This window comes from Myotis daubentonii, chromosome 1 (genome assembly GCF_963259705.1).
Source record: "Myotis daubentonii chromosome 1, mMyoDau2.1, whole genome shotgun sequence".
NCBI classification, from domain to species: Eukaryota; Metazoa; Chordata; class Mammalia; order Chiroptera; family Vespertilionidae; genus Myotis; species Myotis daubentonii.
Genome location: NC_081840.1, coordinates 21,536,157 through 21,557,402, shown reverse-complemented (window position 1 = coordinate 21,557,402; position 21,246 = coordinate 21,536,157). Strand labels below are relative to the sequence as shown.

The 21,246-nt window shown below is 51.1% G+C and overlaps 1 protein-coding gene across 4 annotated transcripts in view; it reads left to right on the top strand.

Moving 5' to 3' along the window:
• The first annotated feature begins 539 nt into the window (after positions 1–539).
• Positions 540–21,246, top strand: part of JDP2 (Jun dimerization protein 2) — a 37,983-nt gene continuing 17,276 nt past the window's right edge. Inside the window, exons 1-2 of one of the 4 annotated variants that reach the window (XM_059690042.1) lie at positions 540–638; positions 9,466–9,689. In XM_059690042.1, coding sequence (XP_059546025.1) covers positions 9,489–9,689 — 201 coding nt within the window. In that variant the 5' untranslated portion in view covers positions 540–638; positions 9,466–9,488. Of the gene's footprint in view, positions 639–786; positions 1,042–1,161; positions 1,383–4,108; positions 4,232–9,465; positions 9,690–21,246 lie in introns of those variants that run through there. The other 3 variants (XM_059690027.1, XM_059690034.1, XM_059690015.1) reach the window with 3 other exon arrangements.

Sequence of the window (21,246 nt, the reverse complement as noted above, 5' to 3'; positions counted from 1 at the left end):
AGGAGGGCTGGGTGTGCTCTGGCCCTGAGAGGAAAGGAGAAGCTGACGGAGTAGGACAAACAGCCCAGGTCACACAGTGCTGGCCACCCAGAAAGAGAAAGCAGTGGAGGGCAGGCCTCCTGCAGCGAACTGCCCGGGGGCTTAAGGCACGTCTGGCGGCCAGGTGGGCTAGCGGGTGGGGTAGAGGCACCCACATGCCTTCATCTTCTGCTCATCCTTCTCCGTGGGAAAATAAAGCCGGCTTTCGAGATCACTTCCTCGCTGACTCAGTCGTGAAGTGTCCAAGGATGAAAATGTGCTGAAATGCTCTCTCTCGGTCTGGCAAAAAGCGCTGGGATCTAGGAAGATGGTTCAGCACAGACTGCGTAGGCTTCGAGGGGCTTTCGGCTGGTCCTGCTGCCGCCTTCTCATTTCTCTGTCTTCTGTCTCGGGTGGCCCCCGGCCGCCGTGCGCGGGGTGGGTGGGGGGGATGCTCTTACATAACCGCTCGCCGCGTCCTGCTTTCTCGCGCGCTCCTGGGAGAGCCTGGGACGGCGATGGAGCCCCAGCTGGTGCCGCGGGGCCGCAGCCGCCCCGGCGGGGAGAGCAGTGCGAGCAGCCGCGGGAGGAGGGCGCGAAAGGCGGCGGGGGAGGTGAAGGTCAGTGGGTGTGAAGCGCCGGATCCACACCCCCTCCTCCCCTGTCCCCTCCTTCCCTTCCTCTCCGTCCCCCTCTGACGTCTGGAGCTGGCAGCTCGGCGGGTTCCGCATTCCCGACCCCTCCCCGCCGCCCAGGGGCCGCTATATAGCCGGGGCTGATGCAACCCGTCCCGCCGCCCGCCACAGCCTGCGGGAGGGACGCTCGGCGGCCGCGACGGGAGGCGCTGGCGGCGGCGGACGCTGCAGCGGCGGCGGGGCTGGCGCCGCGGCGGCTCCCGGGCCGGGACGGGCCTGGGCACCGGGCGGAGCTCGGCGGCCGGGCGGCAGCGGCGCTGAGCGGGCACGGCGCCTGCAGCCGGGCCCGGGCCCCGGGGACGCCGCCTCCGCCCGCGGCTTCTGCACGGTGGGTGCGCGCGCGCGCGCGTGGGGGGCGCCCGGGCCGGGCGGGGTGGGGCGCGCCGGCCGCGGGCACCTGGGACGCCCGCCCCCGCGCGGGCGGAGCGCGCCGAGCTCCGGAACCCGCCGCCCCGCGGGGAGGCTCCCGCAGCCCCGGCGCGGGTCGCTGCAGCCCGGGCCATTCCCGAGAAGCGCCTGGAAGCCGGTGGCGTCCCTTGGGTTCCCGCCCTGGGACGGGAGGTTCCGTCTGCTCCCAGGCAGCCGGGGCTCTCTCTCCGCCTCCCTCCAGCGCTCTTCTCCCCCGTGCGTTTGCAGAGAGGTGCTCGCCTCGGGCGGCGGGGAAGGCGGGTGAGTGGGGAGAACACTGCCTGGGGGAGACGGGCCTGGGGGTGCAGATGGAGGGTGAAAGGCCAGGGAGGTGCAGGGTTCTGGGGGGGGGGGCGTGTAGGAGGAGGATGACAGTGACCGGCTGGCAAGTGTGCCGCCCCCACCCCCTCGAAGGGAGGAAGCGTGCCTCCCTGAGGACTGGAGAAGGCCCGGGCCTCCCCATCCAATGAAGAGTGCTTCTCTCGGGGCACTGCCCCCGGGTTTTGGGGTGCGAGGAGGCCTAGCGGGTGGCCCGGGTCCCCTTTGCGTTCCCTGGCGGGGGCTCCCAAGCCAGGTTATGTAAGGAGGCAAGCCGGCTCCTCTAGGTAACCGGCCCCTCCTCTCCTGACCAGCCCAGTTTAGCAGGCTCTCTTATGCCCCTCCTCTCAAAGGAGGCTGAGGGATTGGGTCTTAAGGCCAGGACCCCAGACCCTGGGAGACCGGGAAGATGGGGAGGCCTTGGTTCTTCTGCTGGGATGGCCGGGCCATGCATGAGGCTGGAAATGAAGAGGCTGGTGGAAGGAAATTAACTCACCCTTTGGGTCAGCTGCACTTGCAAGGTTGCCTGATCCTGGCCGGGTGGGCAGACCTCCCTACTGGCATCGAGGGCATCAGGCTGTGTCCTGAGCACATGTGCTTAATGCAGATGAGCCCAGGCCTGTCACTCAAAAAAAGGGCTTGCCGACTGAGGGTGCGTGCAGCCAAGTTGGTGGGCTCTCCTCAGGTTTGAGGAGCCTCAGAAATAGCAGCTTTGAGCCACGACTGGTGCCTGCTTGTCCTGGAAGGCCTTGCTGTGAATTGTGTTCACATATCATCTCCCCAACCTCCCTTTCCTGAAGGTTTTAAAAAACACCTCCCATGGCTTTCATCTTTCCAGCAAATCTGGCTGCAGCTTGGAATGCTGCCTGATCTTCCTTTGCAGGTTTCTGGGGGAGAGTTTAGCCCGGTATCAGGTGTGAGCATGGCTCTGATTAACCCGAGGACCTGGGAAGAGAAGCAAGGTCTATTCTCGTGCCTCTGGCTGGTTAAGGTTTTGCCTTGTTTGAAACAGGGAGGACGGATTTCTCAAAGAGTCTTCTGTTCCCCTTCCACTTTGGCTTTGGTTCAGAGCTGCAGGCAGCTCCAGAGTCTTCCTGAAGAGCTGGGTGCCCTGAGATTTGAAAGGCTGCTGGCAGGCGTGGGTGTGGAGGCCTCTGACTTTTCTCCTACGTTGCTTGCAGCCACTTCTAAGGAGATGGGTTGATAAGTGGTAATGGTGTCCCCTAGGGAAGGGGTTGGACCAGGATCTCCTCACTCACTCACTTACTGCCTAGCTTTTGCAGCCACCAGCGTCTGTCTCCCCCACCTGTTTGCAAGCTGTGTGGGCATCTTTTCCAACCTGCAGAACCCTTGGCAGGATGAGAAGGGCCAGGCTCTCCAGGCCTTGTGTGCCGTGGGTCTGCCGGTGTTGCAATGGGCTGTCTCTCTCACCAGGGCTTCTGTTTCCAGCGCTGCTCTGGACGAGAGGGGTCAATGCAGACTCTAGGCTGGCCTGCTCTGTATTCATTCAGCCCCAGCTCAACTGGAGCACTCAGAGCCAGGGCTGAGGGCAGGCAACATTCTTCTCTGCTTTTCTGCTGCAGGATGCAGTTTGCTTTTTTCCATGCGAATGAATTATGTTTGAAACTGAAATGGGAGGAAGAGAAACATAGAGTGAGTGTGTATGAATATGCGTGTGTGTGTGTGCGTGCATACCTATATAGGCAGGGGGAGAGCAGCAGACACATTATTTTTCCATTTTCCTTTAATTAAGGCTCTGTGGAGGTGTGTTTGAAAACAGAGGGTCTCCTATGCCTTTGAGGAGGGTGAGAACACTGTTTTGGCTGCGTCCCGGGCCATATGCAGCGTATGGTGGCCAATGAAACTGGGCCTGGCTCTTTCTGTTGCTTGTCTTGGCAGTCGGTTCCGTGGCTTGTGTTACCAGCTCTGGAACTTACGGGCTGCCAAGCTCCGTGTGCCTGTGTGTGTATGTGTGTGTGCACTCTTGTGCGTGTGTGTGGTTTGGCCTCTCGGAGCTCAGCAGAGACAAATGCCTTAGCGACCCAGGTTGGAATTTCGGCCTGTGTTTCTTTACACTCATTGCTGGCTGTGGGAGGCCCGGCCAGAGCCCACCGTCCTGGGGCTTTTTTAAGTCTGTTTTCTTGCTGCAGCCCTTGGGGTTCCCGTCGTGGAGCTCCGTTTCCAAAGCTTCAGCAGGGCCAGTGGCATTTTGAAAAAAGAGCCAACGGATTTATCACACACACTGTGTGTATGACTGTGCAATGTATCATGCTCTGAGCTCTCCAGCCAAGGAACAGAGATGGGGCGAAGAGGGAAGAGAGGATGGAGGTTTGTCGGGTGGCTTCATCTTGTAGCTCGGGGTAAGGATTCCTGGCGGAAGGAACTTCCTGTGTGTTTGCTGAACACCTACTACACCAGGCAGGGGAGACCGTGCCGACAGACAGGGCCTTGTTGAAAGCATTTCTCTGGTCTCCTGGGAGGAGCCTTTCCTGGGGAGAGGTTCCAGTTTCTTCCACAGCTGGGATGCCTGTGCAGGGGTCACGCATGCCAGCGTGCCCATGCCTGGCAGCGGCTTCTGACCGCGATCACCCCTCTTTTTCTTCGTAGGCAGATCTGAGGAGCCACCCCTTCTAAGCAGTACAAGGATAGAGTAGGTCGAAGGACACAGAAGATGCTGGCCCCCTGCTCCTGGAGGCAGGGGTGGAAACCCAGCCAGCTGGTGGTGCCAGCGATCTATGCAGCTGTGTTCTGGAATGTAGGATGGAGGAGACCTTGGAGAAACTGGGGCAAAGGTCAAGTGCTGGGCCTGGGTTCTGCACCCTTGTACACAGCCCCGACCTGCCCCCTTTGTTTCTATTCTTGCAGGAACCGACTGGATACAGGATGGTCCTGGCCCCTGGGGGTTTAGAGCTGGAAAGTGGGAGAGCAGGGAGTCCTCTGGGGGGATCCTCTTCATGGCTGTAGGAAAAGGAGACCAGTGTTAGAAATGACCTTGCGGGATCGGCCAGCACGTGTGTCCTTCAGGAAGGAAGGGCCTTGTGGCTACACTGACTTCATGCTCACTGGGGCAGGCACTGTTCCAGGTGCTTTCCAAGTTTTCATCACTTTCATCCTTACAGGGCAAATCACACTATTATTCCCACTTTACAGCTGAGGAAAGCGAGGCCCTGAGAGGTGAGGGAATTTGCCCCAGTCACACAGCGAGGGCGGGGCAGAGCTAGTTTGCACATGGAGCTGACCTGGCTCCAAAGCTCCCACCCATAAGCCGTCTCACTCTCCTGCCTGTAGAGCTGGGACAGCCATCTGGAGAGGCCCTTTTCAGCTCGTCCTTGTTCTCAGGGGCTTTCTCCACCCATTTGCTCCTTGCCTTCTGCATCTCCAGGAGAGAGATCATTTCAGATAATTCCTTATCTCCAAGAACAAGTTTACTGTTTAGTTCTCCAAGATTCATGATAGTTATTACTATCTTCTGTGATCACTGGCCTGGCATCTTTCTGTACTGTCTCCCCTGCCCCCCCCCCCCCCCCCCCACACACACACAGTGTCCTCCTGGGAATCTTGCCACGCTCCGGCTCCCAAGACCACCCACCTGCTATTGGTGATTCCCAGGTACTAGCTACTGGCTCTCTCTCTCTCTCTCTCTCTCTCTCTCTCTCTCTCTCTCTCTCTCTCTTCATATATATATATATATATATATATATATATATGTATATATATATATTTTTTTTTAGCGGGAGAGAGAAACATTGATGAGAAACATCATCGACCAGTTGCCTCCTACACACCCCCTACTGGGGCACGTGCCCTGACCTGGAATCGAACCAGTGATCTCCTGGTTCATAGTTTGATGCTCAATCCCTGAGCCACACCAGCCGGCTGGCTACCTGCTCTTCCAACTCCACTAGTGCTCCTGGGGCCTGATCCTGTGAACTAACTCCCTTGCTCCTTGTCTGTCCTCACTCACCTCCGCTATTTCGAACCCTGCACTCACTTGCACACTCACTCCTGGCCCCTTATGCCCGCCTAGCTAGCTGTTCGCCTGGAGCGGAGCTGACCTTCTCAAAGAGGCCCAGGGACTTGAAAGCCTCCCTTAAACTTTTGTTTCTATGGACAGATCCTAACTTTCATGATGCAGATCCTAACTTTCTCTTAACCTGGCTTTTTTTTTTTTTAATCCATCTTTGCCATTCTAGAATGAGATACCAATTATTGGCACTTTCTCGTAAAAATTGACCCATCAAAGCAAGACTGTTATTTGTAGATACTCCCATTTAAAAAATATGATATTTTATAGATTTACATACAGTGAAACAAGAGAAGAAAAGAGGGGGAAAACTCAAATTACCTGTATCTTTTTTTTCTTTCAGCTAAAAAATGATGTTTCATGTTAATATCTTCCAATAGGGTCCATTTTCTGGACTTGAAATGCTTTCTGGCTTTTCTGCTTGTACAAGGCAGCACCCCTGACTGTGTGCCTACCATCCCTGAGGAAGTCAGAATAGAGAGATACCAATACCAGGTCTTCAGGTTCTTTCCCCCTGGATCCACTCGCTCCCTGTTTCTCCGAAGCTGGCTTTTAGGGACCTGCATCAAATCACTCATGCTCTTGGGGCTCAGCAGCGGCTCTCACGGTGACCTCCTGCACGCTTTCTGTCTTATTCATGCCTTGCTCGTCGGTCCCATCTTGATCTGTCCATTACCCAGTTTTTCTTCATGGGCTCGTTTCCAAGTTATTCCTGGTCAGTGTCCCAAAGTGCCAAAGTCTTCTTGGATTCTAAGCCTGTCTTTGCAGGCATAAGCTTCATTGGCCAGTTCTGGTCTTCTGCCAATGTATAGCACTTGCTCTTTATTTATGCATCCCAGTTACTAATGGAAACATGGAGGGTGTTTATCTGCCTTTTGGACCTCCTGGGCCCCGAAGGGGGGGAAAAAAAACTCTGGGTTCTTCCCCTAAAGCTTTTAGTGCCTAGTTCTCCTTTTCCTACTAAATTGTTTCCGTATGGAACAACCAGTTGGGAGATGATTTCACCTCTTGTCATCTTTCCTATGTCTTCCTTGAAGTGGGTAAATTCCTCCTGGCTGTTATTGGTTCCCCGCCACTGTCTCTCCCCCCGCCCCCTTTATAGATCTCTAAATCACATCAAATTGTTTTATTTTTCATATCGCCAAAGTGGCCTCGCAGCCTCGGATCATCAGCCAGCTCTTCCCAGTTAATGAGGATCCACTTATGAGAGGCAGCCGCTCCACCTCCTCCATCTCCTGCCGTTAGGATGACTTCTCGCTGGTGAATGTCAGCTGTTGTGGTTGTCTCCTAGAATGGCATGTGTTAAGGACTTTGTGGTTTGTATCTGAGCAGTGAGGGGCACCCTTGCGGGGGAAGGAAAGAGAGGGGCATTTTTTTTTTTTTTTTTTTTTTTTTGCTTCTGCAGAGGAAAGCCTGGAGCCTGATCTCCTGAGTGAGGCTTGTCATTGGGCTGGGTTCACAGGGAAGCAGGAATGGCAAGAATTTATGAGGCTGCTGCTCCCAGAGAGTGGTTACCCCTCTCGGAGGGGGGATTTCACAGTAGCAGATATTTTGGGACCATTTGTTAGTGTCTCATTTATACCATCTGTATGAAAATAAACAGAAGCTGCAGGCAGAGCCTATCATTCCCGGAACAGAGTGGGGTCTGGCTTCCATCTCTCAGAGATGGCTTAGGCAGGGAAGCACACAGGAGCCTCGGGGTGTTTTTCTTGGGGTTCACTGTGGGAACGAATCATCGGGAGGTTGGCGACGAGCATCCAGACTTCCAGAGATAGGTCCTGACCCCGCTCACTGAATTTTGTTCCACCGTGAGTTTGTCATTTGTTCCTTCCTTCGTTTACTTATTTAGAATTCACTAAGTCTTTGTCGATTACTCTTTTTATGCCAGAAATGACGCTACGCGCTGGGGTCATGTGGGTCAACCAGCCATGACTGCTGCTTTCCCCCCTGAAGTCACCCCTCCACTTGCTAAGTGCCCACGTGGCACGTTTGGCTACACAAGAATGGGTCCTTCCAGTTCAGGGAGGCCGGGGCTTCTGGCCAAGGAGGGGATTTTGTTGGAGTGTGGCCCCCCCGGCCTCTCTCAGGGGTTTGTATTCAACTGAAGCACCAGGCACAGAGCATTTTCCAGCCTCACATCTCCTGTCTGTTTTGATTAGCTCAATTAAGCATCTTTTGGGGGTCAGTGACTCCTTGGGGCATCCATTCAGGTCTAGAAAAGGGGATTTTGTAGGGTTTTCTCCTCTTCTGAGAAGGAAAGGTGAGTTTCCTCTGTCAGTTTGGCTCAGGGAGCCTAAAACCAACTCCTTCTGCCTGCCAGGCATCCCCCTGCCACACAGGAATGAGTCCTTACACTGGCCCTTTTCTGTTTTCCCTGGAGGAAGGCTGGGGAGCCGTGCAGCTCGCCCACCACGCCCTGGAGCAGCCTCCTGCTGTGGCACCCTGCGGGCCTCTGCATTGCAGGCCCAGCTCCAGGGAGTGGAGGAGAGACCGTCTTCCTGATCCTGGACTCAAGTCCAGCTCAGGTTTAGGGAGGGTCACAGCACATTGACCAATTGCATGTGAGGCATCTCAGGGGCCATTTCTATGTCTGGGCTCCCACCCAAACTGCCATGGGGTTATTCAGGGAACCTCCCAGGCCTGGGTCTTAATGGGAGGCCAAGCAGAGGGCCCTCCGTGCAGGAGGATGACCCTCCACTATGGGCTAGTGTCGGAACATCTATTAGAAGGTCATCCCTTCTGCATTAACTCGGAACCCAGGAGTGAGGAAAGGGCAGGACCTGCAATCCAGGGCCCAGGAGTTCAGCTCTGGCTCGTTGGTTCTAGCCGTGTGACCTTGGCAAGTCATTCACTCTCTCGGAGCTTCACCTTCCTCATGCGCAAAATGAGGATGTGGTTTAGATAAGCACAGGGCCTCCTCCAGCTCTAAGACTGTAAGTTAATGAGAATGAGTCTCGGATCCTTTTCTGAGGTGGCCCGGGGGACACTGGGTGCTCCGGATGGGGAGAAAGGATGTGCCTTCTTGCTCATAGTCGGGTGGATGGATGGTTAAGTGGACGAATGAATGAATGGGAGGAGCCTGAAAGGGGCCTGATAAGTCTGGCTTTATTGGGAGACAAGCTTTCTGCATGCCAGCTGTGCCTTGAAGTAACCACTTCTCACCCACGAGCTTCTCCCAGAAAAGAGAGGGAAGAAATACTTCTCTCGCTGCTGACCTGTCTAATTTCTGTCTTTCTTTCATGCCTGAATCTGTCTTCCCTTGCAAACCTTTTGGGTCTGGCACAGCCAGAATACGTGTTTGCTTTGAGAAACAGGAGACCCTGGAGGACTTTGCTGGTACTGGGCTCCGCTGGGGAAAGCAGAGGCTAATTAATTGCATGTCCGTTGCCTCAATCTCCTCCTCATAGAGACCAGAGGCACACACTCACCTTTAACTTCGATTTGCTTCATTTTCATATTCAGGGTGTCTTAACAAGTATGCAGAACGGGATGTGTGATTTGAGGGGAGGCACCGTGCCAGGCCCAAAATAGCTCCCTCTTAAACAGGTGCGAAGATGCTTGAGATTCCACTCTTTTAAACCACCCTCTTGGGAGGCAGTAGGCTGTGGTTTAAATCCCAGCTCTCACAGTTTCAACTGTGCACAGTCTGAGTGAGTTATCTTCCTAAGCCCCGGCTTCTTCCTCTGTGTCAAGGGCACTGCCCCAGTCCTATGGGGCTGATAGGCGGACTATGCAGTGCCAAGCACATGGCGAATGCTGAATCAATGAGCCGATGGTTGGAGTAAGCATTACCTTAAGTGCCAAGGAGAACCTTGGTATGAATTAATGGATTAAGATTCCCTCTGTAACAAAATAAGGGCAGAGAGAGACACTGGGAGGGGAAGGGATGAGGGGGCCCTTAGTGAAAGACAGGATGAGGTCCTGGCAAGACATGGGGGCTTAGGCCCCTCATAGCACTTCTTCTGGCTGACAGCACACGTCCTCTTCTCCCACCTACTCCAGGCTGGACTGCCACTCCTCCTGCTATGATGCCTGGGCAGATCCCAGACCCTTCCGTGACTGCGGGCTCTCTGCCAGGGCTCGGCCCCCTGACCGGACTCCCCGGCTCGGCCCTGACTGCAGAGGAGCTGAAATACGCTGACATCCGCAACATCGGGGCCATGATCGCCCCCTTGCACTTCCTGGAGGTGAAACTGGGCAAGAGGCCTCAACCTGTGAAAAGTGAGGTGAGTGAGCCTGGTTCTCCCAGGCAGAGTCCAGGAGCAGGACGCCCGGGTTCGAGTCCCAGGACTAGCCCCACACCCGCCGTGTGGCCTCAGCATTGCTGTTCGTCGTGGGGTCTGAGGACCAGTAGCATCCATGCAGCCCGGTGGCTTGTGAAAGATGCAGAGCCTCAGGCTCCACCCCAGACCTTCTGAAATAGAGTCTGCATTTTAGTACGGTCCCCTGGGGAACTCATGGACATGGTAAAGTTTGAGAGGTCTGGCGAGGACAGGATGTTGAACCTCCGATTCTTTGAGGGGCCAAGGGAGTAATTAATAACAATAATGTAATTATTGTTAATTAATAATGAATAACAATAATTTTTAATTAGTAATTAATAACAATAATGAATAATAATATATTGGGCCCAGCTGGAGTGACTCAGTTGTTTGAATGTTGTCCCATGCACCAAAAGGTTGCTGGTTCAATTCCTGCTCAGGGCACATATCTGGGTTGTAGGTTTTGTTTTGTTTTTTAATATATTTTATTGATTTTTTACAGAGAGGAAGGGAGAGGGATAGAGAGTTAGAAACATCAATCAGCTGCCTCTTGCACACCCCCCACTGGGGATGTGCCAGCAACCAAGGTACATGCCCTTGACCAGAATCGAACCTGGGACCCTTCACTTCGCAGACGGACGTTCTATCCACTGAGCCAAACCGGTTAGGGCTGGGTTGTAGGTTTGATGCTCAGTCGGGGAGCATACAGAAGGCAACTTATCGATGTTTCTCTCTCACATTGATATTTCTCCGTCCCCCCTCCCTCTCTCTAAGCATGTCCTTGGGTGAGGATGAAAAAAATAATAAAATAAAAAATTCAATGTCTTTAAAAATAATAACGGTAATAGTAATATATTGGCAGTCTCTCTGGGGTGTTGGGAGGACCAAGGGAGATCATGGAACTGTGCACATGCTTTGAAAAGCACACAAGAGAACACTAATATTGCATTATCTTTAAAATTATCATTAGTCATGTTATTGCTCTAATACCCTTGGCCCCAGGCTGCAAGCTGAACATGGGAACTTGGAGGAAGGATGGTAAGGCCTTTCTTCTCAAGGAGCTGCCAGAGCTGGGCTTGACCTCAGCCACCCATATCATCTGCCTTAGATGTTTGCAGGGGACCCACACATGGAGCACTCCCTCCTCGGGTCCCTTGCAGCTGTAGCTCTCATGAGCCTCGCTTGCAGAAGAGCTGCTTTTCCCTGGGGGCTGGTGAGAAGCAGAAGTCCCCAGTGCAGGTGAGCATTAGTGCTGAGAACGCCCCCAGCCCTCTTTCCCAGGGCTTGCCATTTGGCCAAAGGCTTGAGAGAATAGCTGCCCACCTGGAAGGGAGAAGGAGCCAGTGGTGGGAGGGGAGAGGTGGCTGCGGACAGGTGTGGGGGACAGGACGGGGGAAGCAGCTGAGTATCAGGTGCTCAGCAATTCTGATGAGGAGCATTCACAGGCAAAGGTGCCCTGGAGGGGGCTCATGCTTTAGGATGGAGCTCGGAGGGCTGGACATTCCAAAGAGAGGGGCTCTTGCGTGGAGAAGGGTGTCTGGGTACTGGCAGGGTAGAGTTGGGTATGTTATGCAGCTACTGCTCGGCCCTTGCTCTCCCCAGGAATACCATAAAAACTGCAGAGAAGGGCTGCTGGGGGCTTGGCCAGGGGTGGCAAACTGGCCATTTGCATCCTGGATCTGGCTCTCAGATGTGTTTTGTTTGGCCTGCACAATGTTTTAAAAGAAACTTGAACCAACACGCCACTTAAAAAGTTGGATTTTAATCTTTGATTAAAACCGTGGAAGATCTGCTCACAGGTGCCCTGTTCAGGCAATAGCTACACAGAATGCCGAGACCCCCCTCACTTCCTTCCTCTTTCCAGTTTGCCACAGGCCCCCACACCTCCCTATTATTCTTAATTTTTCTTCCACTGTTGGTTTTGCTTTTGTTACCACCAGAAGCCTTCATTTACTTAACTGCTTGGCCCCTATTGTAGACATTTGCACTTGAAACACCTAGATTAGATGCATTATAGATGCCCACTAATGATTTCAAGATGAGAGTTGATGGTAATGACATTCTTGTGAATTAACGTTGTAGGTCAATGTGCTGTCGATAGCACTTCTTGGCTTACTTAGAATTCTCCTCCTCCCACCACTGGCTCCTTCTCCCTTCCAGGTGGGCAGCTATGCCGTCAGAGGGGACCTCAGGCCTTTGGCCGAATGGCAAGCCCTGGGAGCGTGGGCTGGGGGTGTTCCCAGCACTAATGCTCACCTGCACTGGGGACTTCTGTTTTCTTTTCCGAGGGCCCTTGCCTTTGGTCCTTTGCTATGCACCTTCCCAGGCTCGTATCTCAAAAGCACCAGTTTCTGGGGTCGTTCCACAGTGTGATCACCCTTTAAACCAGTACCCGAGGCGCATCACTGGGCTGCTGAGGCCTCAGTGCTTATGAAAGCCTTAGTCAGGGGCTGGCCCACCAGAGCCTTGCCTGGGAAGTGGAGTTACCACCTCTTCCCTCTACAAAAGGTGCTGGAGAAGCCTTCTTTTTTTGGTGGTGGCGGGGGTGGGGGGAAGGGGCAGACTTTATTTGGGTTGAGTATTTTTACATTTCACAGCCTCCCCCAGATTGGTGACATAGGCCCTGTACCCGACAGTGACGTGCTGTCTTCACAGGTGCCCACAAACACGTGCCATCCGGGCCGTGAAGATAACAAGCCATTGCCGGGGCACATTTGCGTGCCTCTCCCTCCCGTCACACTGCAGCGTCTGGGGGTGGGGGTGGGGTGGGGGGTGGCGGGGAGGGCGCAGTAGACTGTGCTGGCAGGAAGTAAGGTCAGCCCCGCACTGGGAACTGACCTCCAACTGCTTCCTGGGTTAGACTCAAGGTGGGTGGGTGTTTGGGGGGCTGGTGCTGATTCTTAGAGCGACTGAAACATAAAGTGGTTGCAGAGCCTCATGCCCCAAATACTTCTTTGCCTATGGCAAACTGCCTTCGGTGGGTTTTCACACAGGCATCTTAGATTAGTAAAGTCCCTTGAATTATAAAACCTCCCGGTTCCCATTTATTAAGCATTGACTGTATACTAGGACCTGTGCTGTGTAACATGCGTGATCTCGTTTATCCCCTTCCTGACCCATCCTGGTGACTGGGTTTTTCCCATGTTAGAAAAGAGGAATATGAGGTCCTAGGAGGAGGGGGTCAAGTCACTCAGGAAAGCGGCAACACTGGAGTCTGGGGTGATGGTGACGCTGCTGCTGCTGCAATAGCCACGTCTCAGACGCCCTGAGCCAAGCCCCAGGCACGGTGCTGGGCGGTCTTTGTGAAATATCTCATTGAACTTGCACAAGAGCCCTTGGAAGTAATTACTGTTACTATTATCATTGTTATGCCCACATGCTGGATGAGGCTAACAAGGCTTGGAGAGGGCGAAGGTCATGCCGCTGGAAAGCTAACTTCAGAGCCAAAGCTTTCTAACCTTATGCTGTGGCTGCCTCTCTATCAGGTTGAGGAAGGGGGTGGGGTGGAATGAACCCGGCCCGGAACACTGGACCATTTTGATGACATGGCCCAATTAGTGCTGAGTCTGGCAGTTCTGTGGCCGCATTGTCTCCCAGGCTTGGAGAGGGAGTGGGCCGGGCGGCCGTGCAGGCAGCCCTGTCAGAGCAACCCCTTGGACTGTCCACCTCAGAGACCAGTAGTCTCTTGGGCCATGTGCAAATCCACGAAGCAGTTTGGTAAAAGAAAACCGGCTGAATTAAGTTAAACGATAGGCGTTCTGTGCTGATGTTATTATTAGGTGGTTGACACATAATGCTAAACTGTTTTGGTGCCAACTGCTTGCCTGCAGCCCATTTGTCCAACAAATATTTGCTAAGCACACCTACTATGTGCCAGGCACTGTGCCAGACACTGGGAACTGAGCCATAAACAAAGTAGACAAGCTCCCCCGTCCTTTCTCTTGGAACTGTATAGTGTAGTGGGGGCATCTAGAAATAAAAGGTCATGTAGTAGTCAATATGGTGAAGAAAAATTAAGCAGACCAAGTGGGTGGTGAGTGGCCAGGCTGCTGGTTTTGATGGCTGGCTAGGATCTGGGGATGCTATATTTTGGGTTATGGGATTTTTAGAGTGAGCGCATGCTTCTTTCTTGCCTTTTAAAAAAAATTGAATGTATTGGGGTGACATTGGTTAATTATACAGGTTTCAGGTGTACAGTTCTATAACACATCGTCTGTATATTGTATGTTCACCACCCCATCAAGTCTCCTTCCATCACCATTTATCCCCTCTTTACCCTCTTAAACCTCCCTCCACCCACCTTTTTCTCTTCTTTCTTGTCTTTTTGTTCTTCTTTCCTTTCCAGTATTCCTTCTCAAGACAGTTTTGCTCTCTGGCTTTCTCTAGAGCTTTTCTTTCTACACACTTTTCTTTCTACCGTTTCAGCTGGACTCCTTAACCAGTCCCTATTGGCCTGAAAATTGTGGTCCTTCCTGGGTCATCTGTGAGTGGGCTGCTGTGGCTGCAGGGGCCACACCCTGCCTCTGGGCTTGGAATGCATTTTCAGTGTGGCTGGTGGGGGCAGGGGGCAGATGGGAAGGCCAGAAGTTCCACCCTTCCACGCAAAGATACAAACCAGGCACTTACTTAACCACCTGCTAGATGGGACCCCCTCACTCTCTGTGCCACTGCAGGGCTCTAGAGGGGTCTCAAGTTCAAAGGAAGTTGGACTGGATGAACTTTTAGGAAAGAGGCTGCAAACTGTCATTCCATGGGCAGGAGTCAGCCTACAGATGAATCTTGTTGGCCCTCACAGTGCTTTTTTTTTTGCTTTTTTAAATTGAATGAGTTGCTATATTTAAAAGCCAGGAAATGTGAACTTTTTTGGCTTCTTTTAAAAAACCAGACTATCTGGCCACTCTAGGCCCACACCCTTATAGGCAATGAAAGCTACCGCTGAGTACTAGATGCTCATTGCGTCAGCATGCAGTCTTCAGTTTACCACAGACCCCAGTGCTCCCTGTTGCCTTATACCCAGTCCACTTCACACTGTGTCACCAGCCTGCTTTTGAGTTTGAGTCCTGTTTGTAGGTCCTAAGGGTCGGGACTAGATCTTATGTTTCTTTTTATTTCTACCAGCCTGTGTGCGCTGCCTTGCACAGACTGTAGTTTTATATTTAGGCTTGTTGTGTTGAACATGAATTAGCTGTGTCAGCTTGGCAAGCCACTTAAACATCCTCTGCCTTGATTTCTATATCTCTCCATTCTTACCTCCAAACATTGTCCATTTGCTTTTCTGTTTCTGAACTTTAGCGACTTTAGGCAGAAAAAAAGAACACAATGAAGATCCAACCAACGATTCCCAAACTTGGCCGATCGCCAAAACCGCTTGGGGAACTTCCTATAAATAAAAATGTCAGACTCCGCTCAGGCCCATGGACGCAGAATGTCTGAGGGCAGTCCCGGGAACCGGTATGTTTCGAAGCTCAGGGATGACCTTGTTCATTATACGTCTCCTCGGGCTCTTCTGATCCTTGTCAGGGCACATTCCGAGGGCCTCACCTTCAGGATTCTGTGCATTCCACTGCCGACTGCCCTTCCAGCGCGTATTGCCCAGGTCCTCGTCGTCTTCAGAGCCCGAGAGGAGACTTAGCTGTCTGTGGATTTCGCGGTGGTCATTTCCCAACTTCTCCCAGGGACTCGGAGGACATTTAGAAAGTTTTCACCTTTGCATGAAACGTGAATTTGAATCTGGGGACGGTAGGGTGGCCCTGGAAGGTGTGCTCACTGTCAGCCACAGGTGGGTCTCCAGAGTTCATTCCGCCAAAAAGACCAAAATGTTCAGCATGTTTAGCCTGAGCAGAAAGAGTTGCCCCCAACCAGCTGATGTGCTGGGTAAATGCTGGCATGCGCATGCTTGTGTTTTTAGTGATTTGACACATAAAGGCAGCCCGCTGAGATTTTGCAGCAAGCCTTGCATAATTGGTTTTTAATTTGCGGCTCTTCGGAGTGGCGCTGGCCTGCTTCCCCCTGACTCAGACGCTTTTTCTGTCTCCTGCTTGTTTGGCAGGGAGAGCCCATCTGTCCCTCACTTGGAACAGAATCTCCTGACTCGTCTTTGAAATCCTGAATTTCCACTTTAATTCCATCACTGTGTTAGCACATTTTAAGAAGCTGTTAGCTTTCCCCCGCTTTGATAGTTTAATTTGGGGGTGGGGGGTGGGGGAATGAGTGATAGCTCAGAGCAGCTCTGACCGTTTAACACTGCCCCCTGTGGAATTGCGTCTGATTTGAGTCCATGCCCTGAGCACTCACAGGGGTTCTGAAGCTCTTATTTAACATCACAGGTTGCCACACCTGCTGTCATCCTCGCATGGGGTCACCTTGGAGAGCTGATGGTGGGGATGTGGCTGGACATGTATGTTCTTAGCAGAAATCAAATACCTCTGGAAAGTTCAGAGTCCTGTGCTGCCTTCTTAGATTCTCTGTCTTAAAGACGGGAGTAACATTAGTACCAACCTCTCAGTGTTGCTGTGATGATTAAATGAACGCAGGCGGGTAAAGGGTTTCACATAATGCCTGGCACTTACTGAGATGCACAAGAAGTGTGAGATGTGATTCTGACTTACTTTTCAAATGTGCTGATTATGCAAATTACTGTTATAATTTATTCAAACACTGTTACTTGGGCTCTCATTTCCTGGAGGGCACTTTGCCCTTGGAGGTGCTGAGCGGCCTGAGTGTGTGGAGGGGCCCAGGTGTCATGGGAGCAGGACACCATCCTGGCTTCTACCCAGAGGGACTGCTTCTGGGGCCTGGGAAGAGCTCTGGGCTTGGTTCCAGCTTCTGGGTTCAAAGTCTGGCTCCTTCGCTCACTCTCTGTGTGACCTTGGACAAGTCAGCTGGTCTTTCTGAGCATCTGTTTTTTCATCTGTGTGTGAGGATGACTGACGACAGCGCAGTGCGTCTATAACTTACTTTATTAAGACTGAGTCCGTTTGCAGTGAATGACACGACAAATTGTGACCGTCTCGGCCTTCCCAGTGTGTTATGCCTGTAACCTGGGTTGCAGGAAAGTGTGCAGACCTTCCTGTTTCTGGTTGTTTATGCAGTTTAGATGCAGCCCAGTTGTCGTTTCCATCACAAACTGTAAATGAGAAGGCTCCTCTTCAGCCCTCTGGTTTCCCCTCAGCTGCCTCGTGTAACCTCTTATCTTGTTTCCCATGGTTTTAAGGTCATTGCTGGATTTTCAGAACCATCAGTTTTTGAAAAACATATATTTTTATTGATTTCAGAGAGGAAGGGAGGGGAAGAGAGAGCTAGAGACATCAATGATGAGAGAGAATCATTGATCGGTGGCCTCCTGTATGCCCCACATTAGGGATTGAACCCATAACCCGGCCATGTGCCCTAACGGGAACTGAACCATGATCTCCCGGTTCATAGGTCGATGCCCAACCTCTGAGCCACACCGGCTGGGCAAGAACCATCAATTTTTTAACAAAACTACCAAGTGGCCTTTCCTGTCAATGCTGGTCACCTGACCTTGGTGTCTCCGGATCCACTGTCAACAAGGACTCAGGGTTGGGAAACTAACTGAGTCCTCTCACAGGGGACCTCCTCTGGCTGAACAACTCTGGAGCCGGCCAAGTCTCTTTCCCCTCTTCTGTGTCCAAAAGACACAAGACAGCCCTGGCTGGGTGGCTCAGTTGGTTGGAGCGTGTCCTGTGCACCAAAAGGTTGCGGTTCGATTTCTAATTAGGGCACATGCCTAGGTTGTGTGTTCGATCCTGGTCAGGGTGCACAGCCGAGGCAACTGATCAGTGTTTCTCTCTCACATCAATGTTTCTCTCTCTTGAAAAGAAAAAATCAATAAAAACATATCCTCTGGTGAGGATTAACAACAACAAAACACAAAAAAATAAAAGACACAGATGACCTGGCCTGAGGCTAGAGCTCAGTGATTAGGAGGACATTTGAGCAGATTAGGGCCAGCTGCAGAGGTGCTGGGAGTGAGGTCACAGGCCTCCTCTGGGTGTAGCGACCCCTTGAGGCTGCTTACATCCTGCCCTGTGCTGTTGCTCATTGTGCTCTGCTCAGTGGCTGGTCCCTTTACTAAGAACAGTGCATGTGCATGTGCATGTTCTGGGTGCCAAGCTCTTCTGGGGGATCTGCCTCCATAGCCCATCCCCTGCCTCCTCTCCCAACCACCACCAATGACAAACCTTGGCTCTTTGGAAGCCGTGTAGCAATGCAGGGCTGCTGCATTGGAACAGTTCAGCTCTGGAAAGGTGACTAGCCATTTGAGCTTCGATTTCCTCCATTATAAAAGTGGGAGGGGGAAGCTAGACCCCTACCTGACAAAAGATACAAAAATTAACTCAAAATGGATCAAAGACCTAATGTAAGAGCTAAAACTGCAAAACCCTTAGAAGGAAACCACAATAAATCTTTGACCTTGTATTAGATATGACACCAAAAACACAAGCAACAAAATAAAAGATAGATACGTTGGACATCATCAACATGAAAAACTTTGTGCTTTAAAGGACACAACGCCAGAAGACAGTCCACAGAATGCGAGAACATTTAAAAAAAATATTTTTATTGATTTTTTTATAGAGAGGAAGGGAGAGGGATAGAGAGTTAGAAACATCGATGAGAGAGAAACATCAATCAGCTGCCTCTTGCACACTCCCTACTGGGGATGTGCCCGCAACCAAGGTACATGCCCTTGACCGGAATCGAACCTGGGACCCCTTGAGTCCACAGGCCGGCGCTCTACCCACTGAGCCAAACCTGTCAGGGCGCGAGAACATTTTTCGCAGATGATAGATCTGATAAGGAACTAGTATCTAGACTAGACTATGTAAAGAACTATTGCAACTCAGTAATAGAAAGACAAATAGGCCAATTAGAAAATAGGCAAAGTGTCTGAAAGGACATTTCTCCAAAGATATGTGAATGGCTAAGAAGCACAGGAAGCGATGCTCAGCAAGCATCATTCACCATCAGAGCAAAGCAAAGCAAAACCACAGGGAGATTCCGCTTCACGCCCTCGGGCGGCTGTAATGAGAAAGGACAGATAATCACAAGTGTTGGTGAGGATGGGAGAAGCGGTAACCCTCAAACTGCTGGCAGGAATGTCGAACGGTGCAACCACTTTGGGCCTGGCAGCTCTCCAAAAGGCTAAGCACAGCCCCATACCATATGACAGCAGCTACACTCCCAGGTACGCAGCCAATAGAAAGGAGAGCATGCTCACACACAAACTTGTACATGAATGTTCTCAGCCGTGTTACTCATAATCTCTCCAAAGTGGAAACAACCCAAATGTCCAATGAATGACGAATGGATAGATAAAATATGATATGTCCATACAATGGGATATTATTTGACCATAAAAAGGAATAAAGCACTGACCCACGCTACAACATGCATGAACCTTGAAGACATTATGTTAAGTGAAAGAAGCCAGTCACAGAGGACCACATATTGCAGGATTCCATTGATGTGAGATGTCCAGAATACCCAAACCCATAGAGACAGAAAGGAAAGCCAGTTCCCTGGTGCCTAGGGCTGGGGGAGATGGGAGAAGTTGTGTGTGTGGGGGGTGCAGCTACGGAGTGTGGGGTGTTTTTGGAGGTGATGAAAATATTCTAAAAATGATTGCGGTGATAGTCACAACTTTGTGAATGTACTAAAAGCTGCTGAGTTTTATAGGCAAAGTGTCTGGAAGCACTTTTCTCCAAAGATATGTGAATGGCTAAGAAGCACAGGAAGTGATGGTCAGCATCCTTAGCCATCAAAGCAAAGCAAAGCAAAACCACAGTGATTTAAGTGGGCGAATTGTATAGTATGTGGTATCTCAATAAAGCTATTTTTTTATTTTTAAAATATATTTTTATTGATTTCACAGAGGGAGAGATAGAAACATCAATGATGAGAGAGAATGTGCCTTCTGCACACCCCACTCTGGGGATCAAGCCCGCAACCTAGGCATGTGCCCTGACCCGGAATCGAACCGTGACTTCCTGGTTCATAGGTCAACGCTCAACCACTGAGCCACACTGACCGGGCAAAGCTATTTTAGAAACAGGGAAGAACAATTATCTACCTCACAGAGGTGTGGGGAGGATTAAAAGGGATAATGTATGTAAGTCGCCCAGCATCTATGGGTGCTCCAGAATTAGTAGCTGTAGTTATTAAAAACCCCCTTTCCGGCCTACAGCAGTGGAAAAGTCAGCCTCTGGTTAGGGGCATTTTCTCCTCTTTCTTTTTATTGCTAGTGGCCATCTAGAAGCAATGAGAGCAATTTGGCAGGATTTTGTATGAAACTCAGGAGGAAATATGGAGTAATCCTGGCTACTCATTAAAGTCCCCTGGAGAGCAGTTAAAAAAATATTGACGTGGAGCCCAGGGATTCTGATTCAATTGGTCTGGGTGGGGCCGGCAGGTGGTTCTAGCCTGTAGCCATTGGTTGAAACCCTTGGTATAGTATAAACTGGCCCAAGTCTTTGAAGGAATGAGGATATCTGCATTCAGGATAGAAGGCTCATTTGAGCAATGCACTTTATGATTTGCAAACTACTTTTATAGTAATGACTTCCTTTGATCTGTTCAATAACTCTATGGGATAGGTGTTATTAGTTGTTAGGGAAGCAAGGCTCAGAGAGATGAAGTAAGTTGCTAGGGTCTCATTTTTAAAGCATAATTTTATCTATTTGTTTTTGCTTTTTTAAGAAAGCAAAATCCACACACATGCTCATACCTATTAGTTATCAAACCTCACACCCTGGAGAGCACCACCAAGGTGGCCTCTGGTGCCAGGATGATCTATTTTGCACAGGCTTCTGAACAAAGCTCTTCCTGCTATTTTAACTGATGAGCATCCTGAGAGTGCAAGGCCAGGTGATAAAACATTATTTACATACACAGCCAAGCGCTGCTTAAGGAATGACGGGGGATACATTCTGAGAAATGCGTCGCTAGGCCATCTCGTCATGTGCGAACGTCGTAGAGTGCACTTACACAAGCCTGGATGGTACAGCCTACCACCCACCTAGGCTGTGCGGGATAGCCTGTTGCTTCCAGGCTACAAGCCTGTACAGCGTGTTTTTGTAGGAAACAACACAAGAGTAGGACAAATGCGAAAGAAAACGAGGCAATCAAGACGCAGTAAACACGTGGTGTATGAGGCTGCTGTCGGCATAACACGGCATACTCTTTTACAGCAAACTTTATAAGTAGAAACGTACACACTAAAATAATGATAAAAAGTATAGTAAATGCACACACTAGTAACATAGTCATTTATTACCATTATCAAATGTTGTGTACTATGCATAATTGTATGTGCTATATTTTTATACAACTGGCAGTACAATAGGTTTGTTTACACCAGCATCACCACAGACACCTGAGTAATGCTTTGTGCTACAATGTTATGATGGCTGTGACATCACTAGGCAATAGGAATATTTCAACTCCAACATAATGTTATTGGGCCACCGTCATAGATGCGACTCATCAATGACCAAAA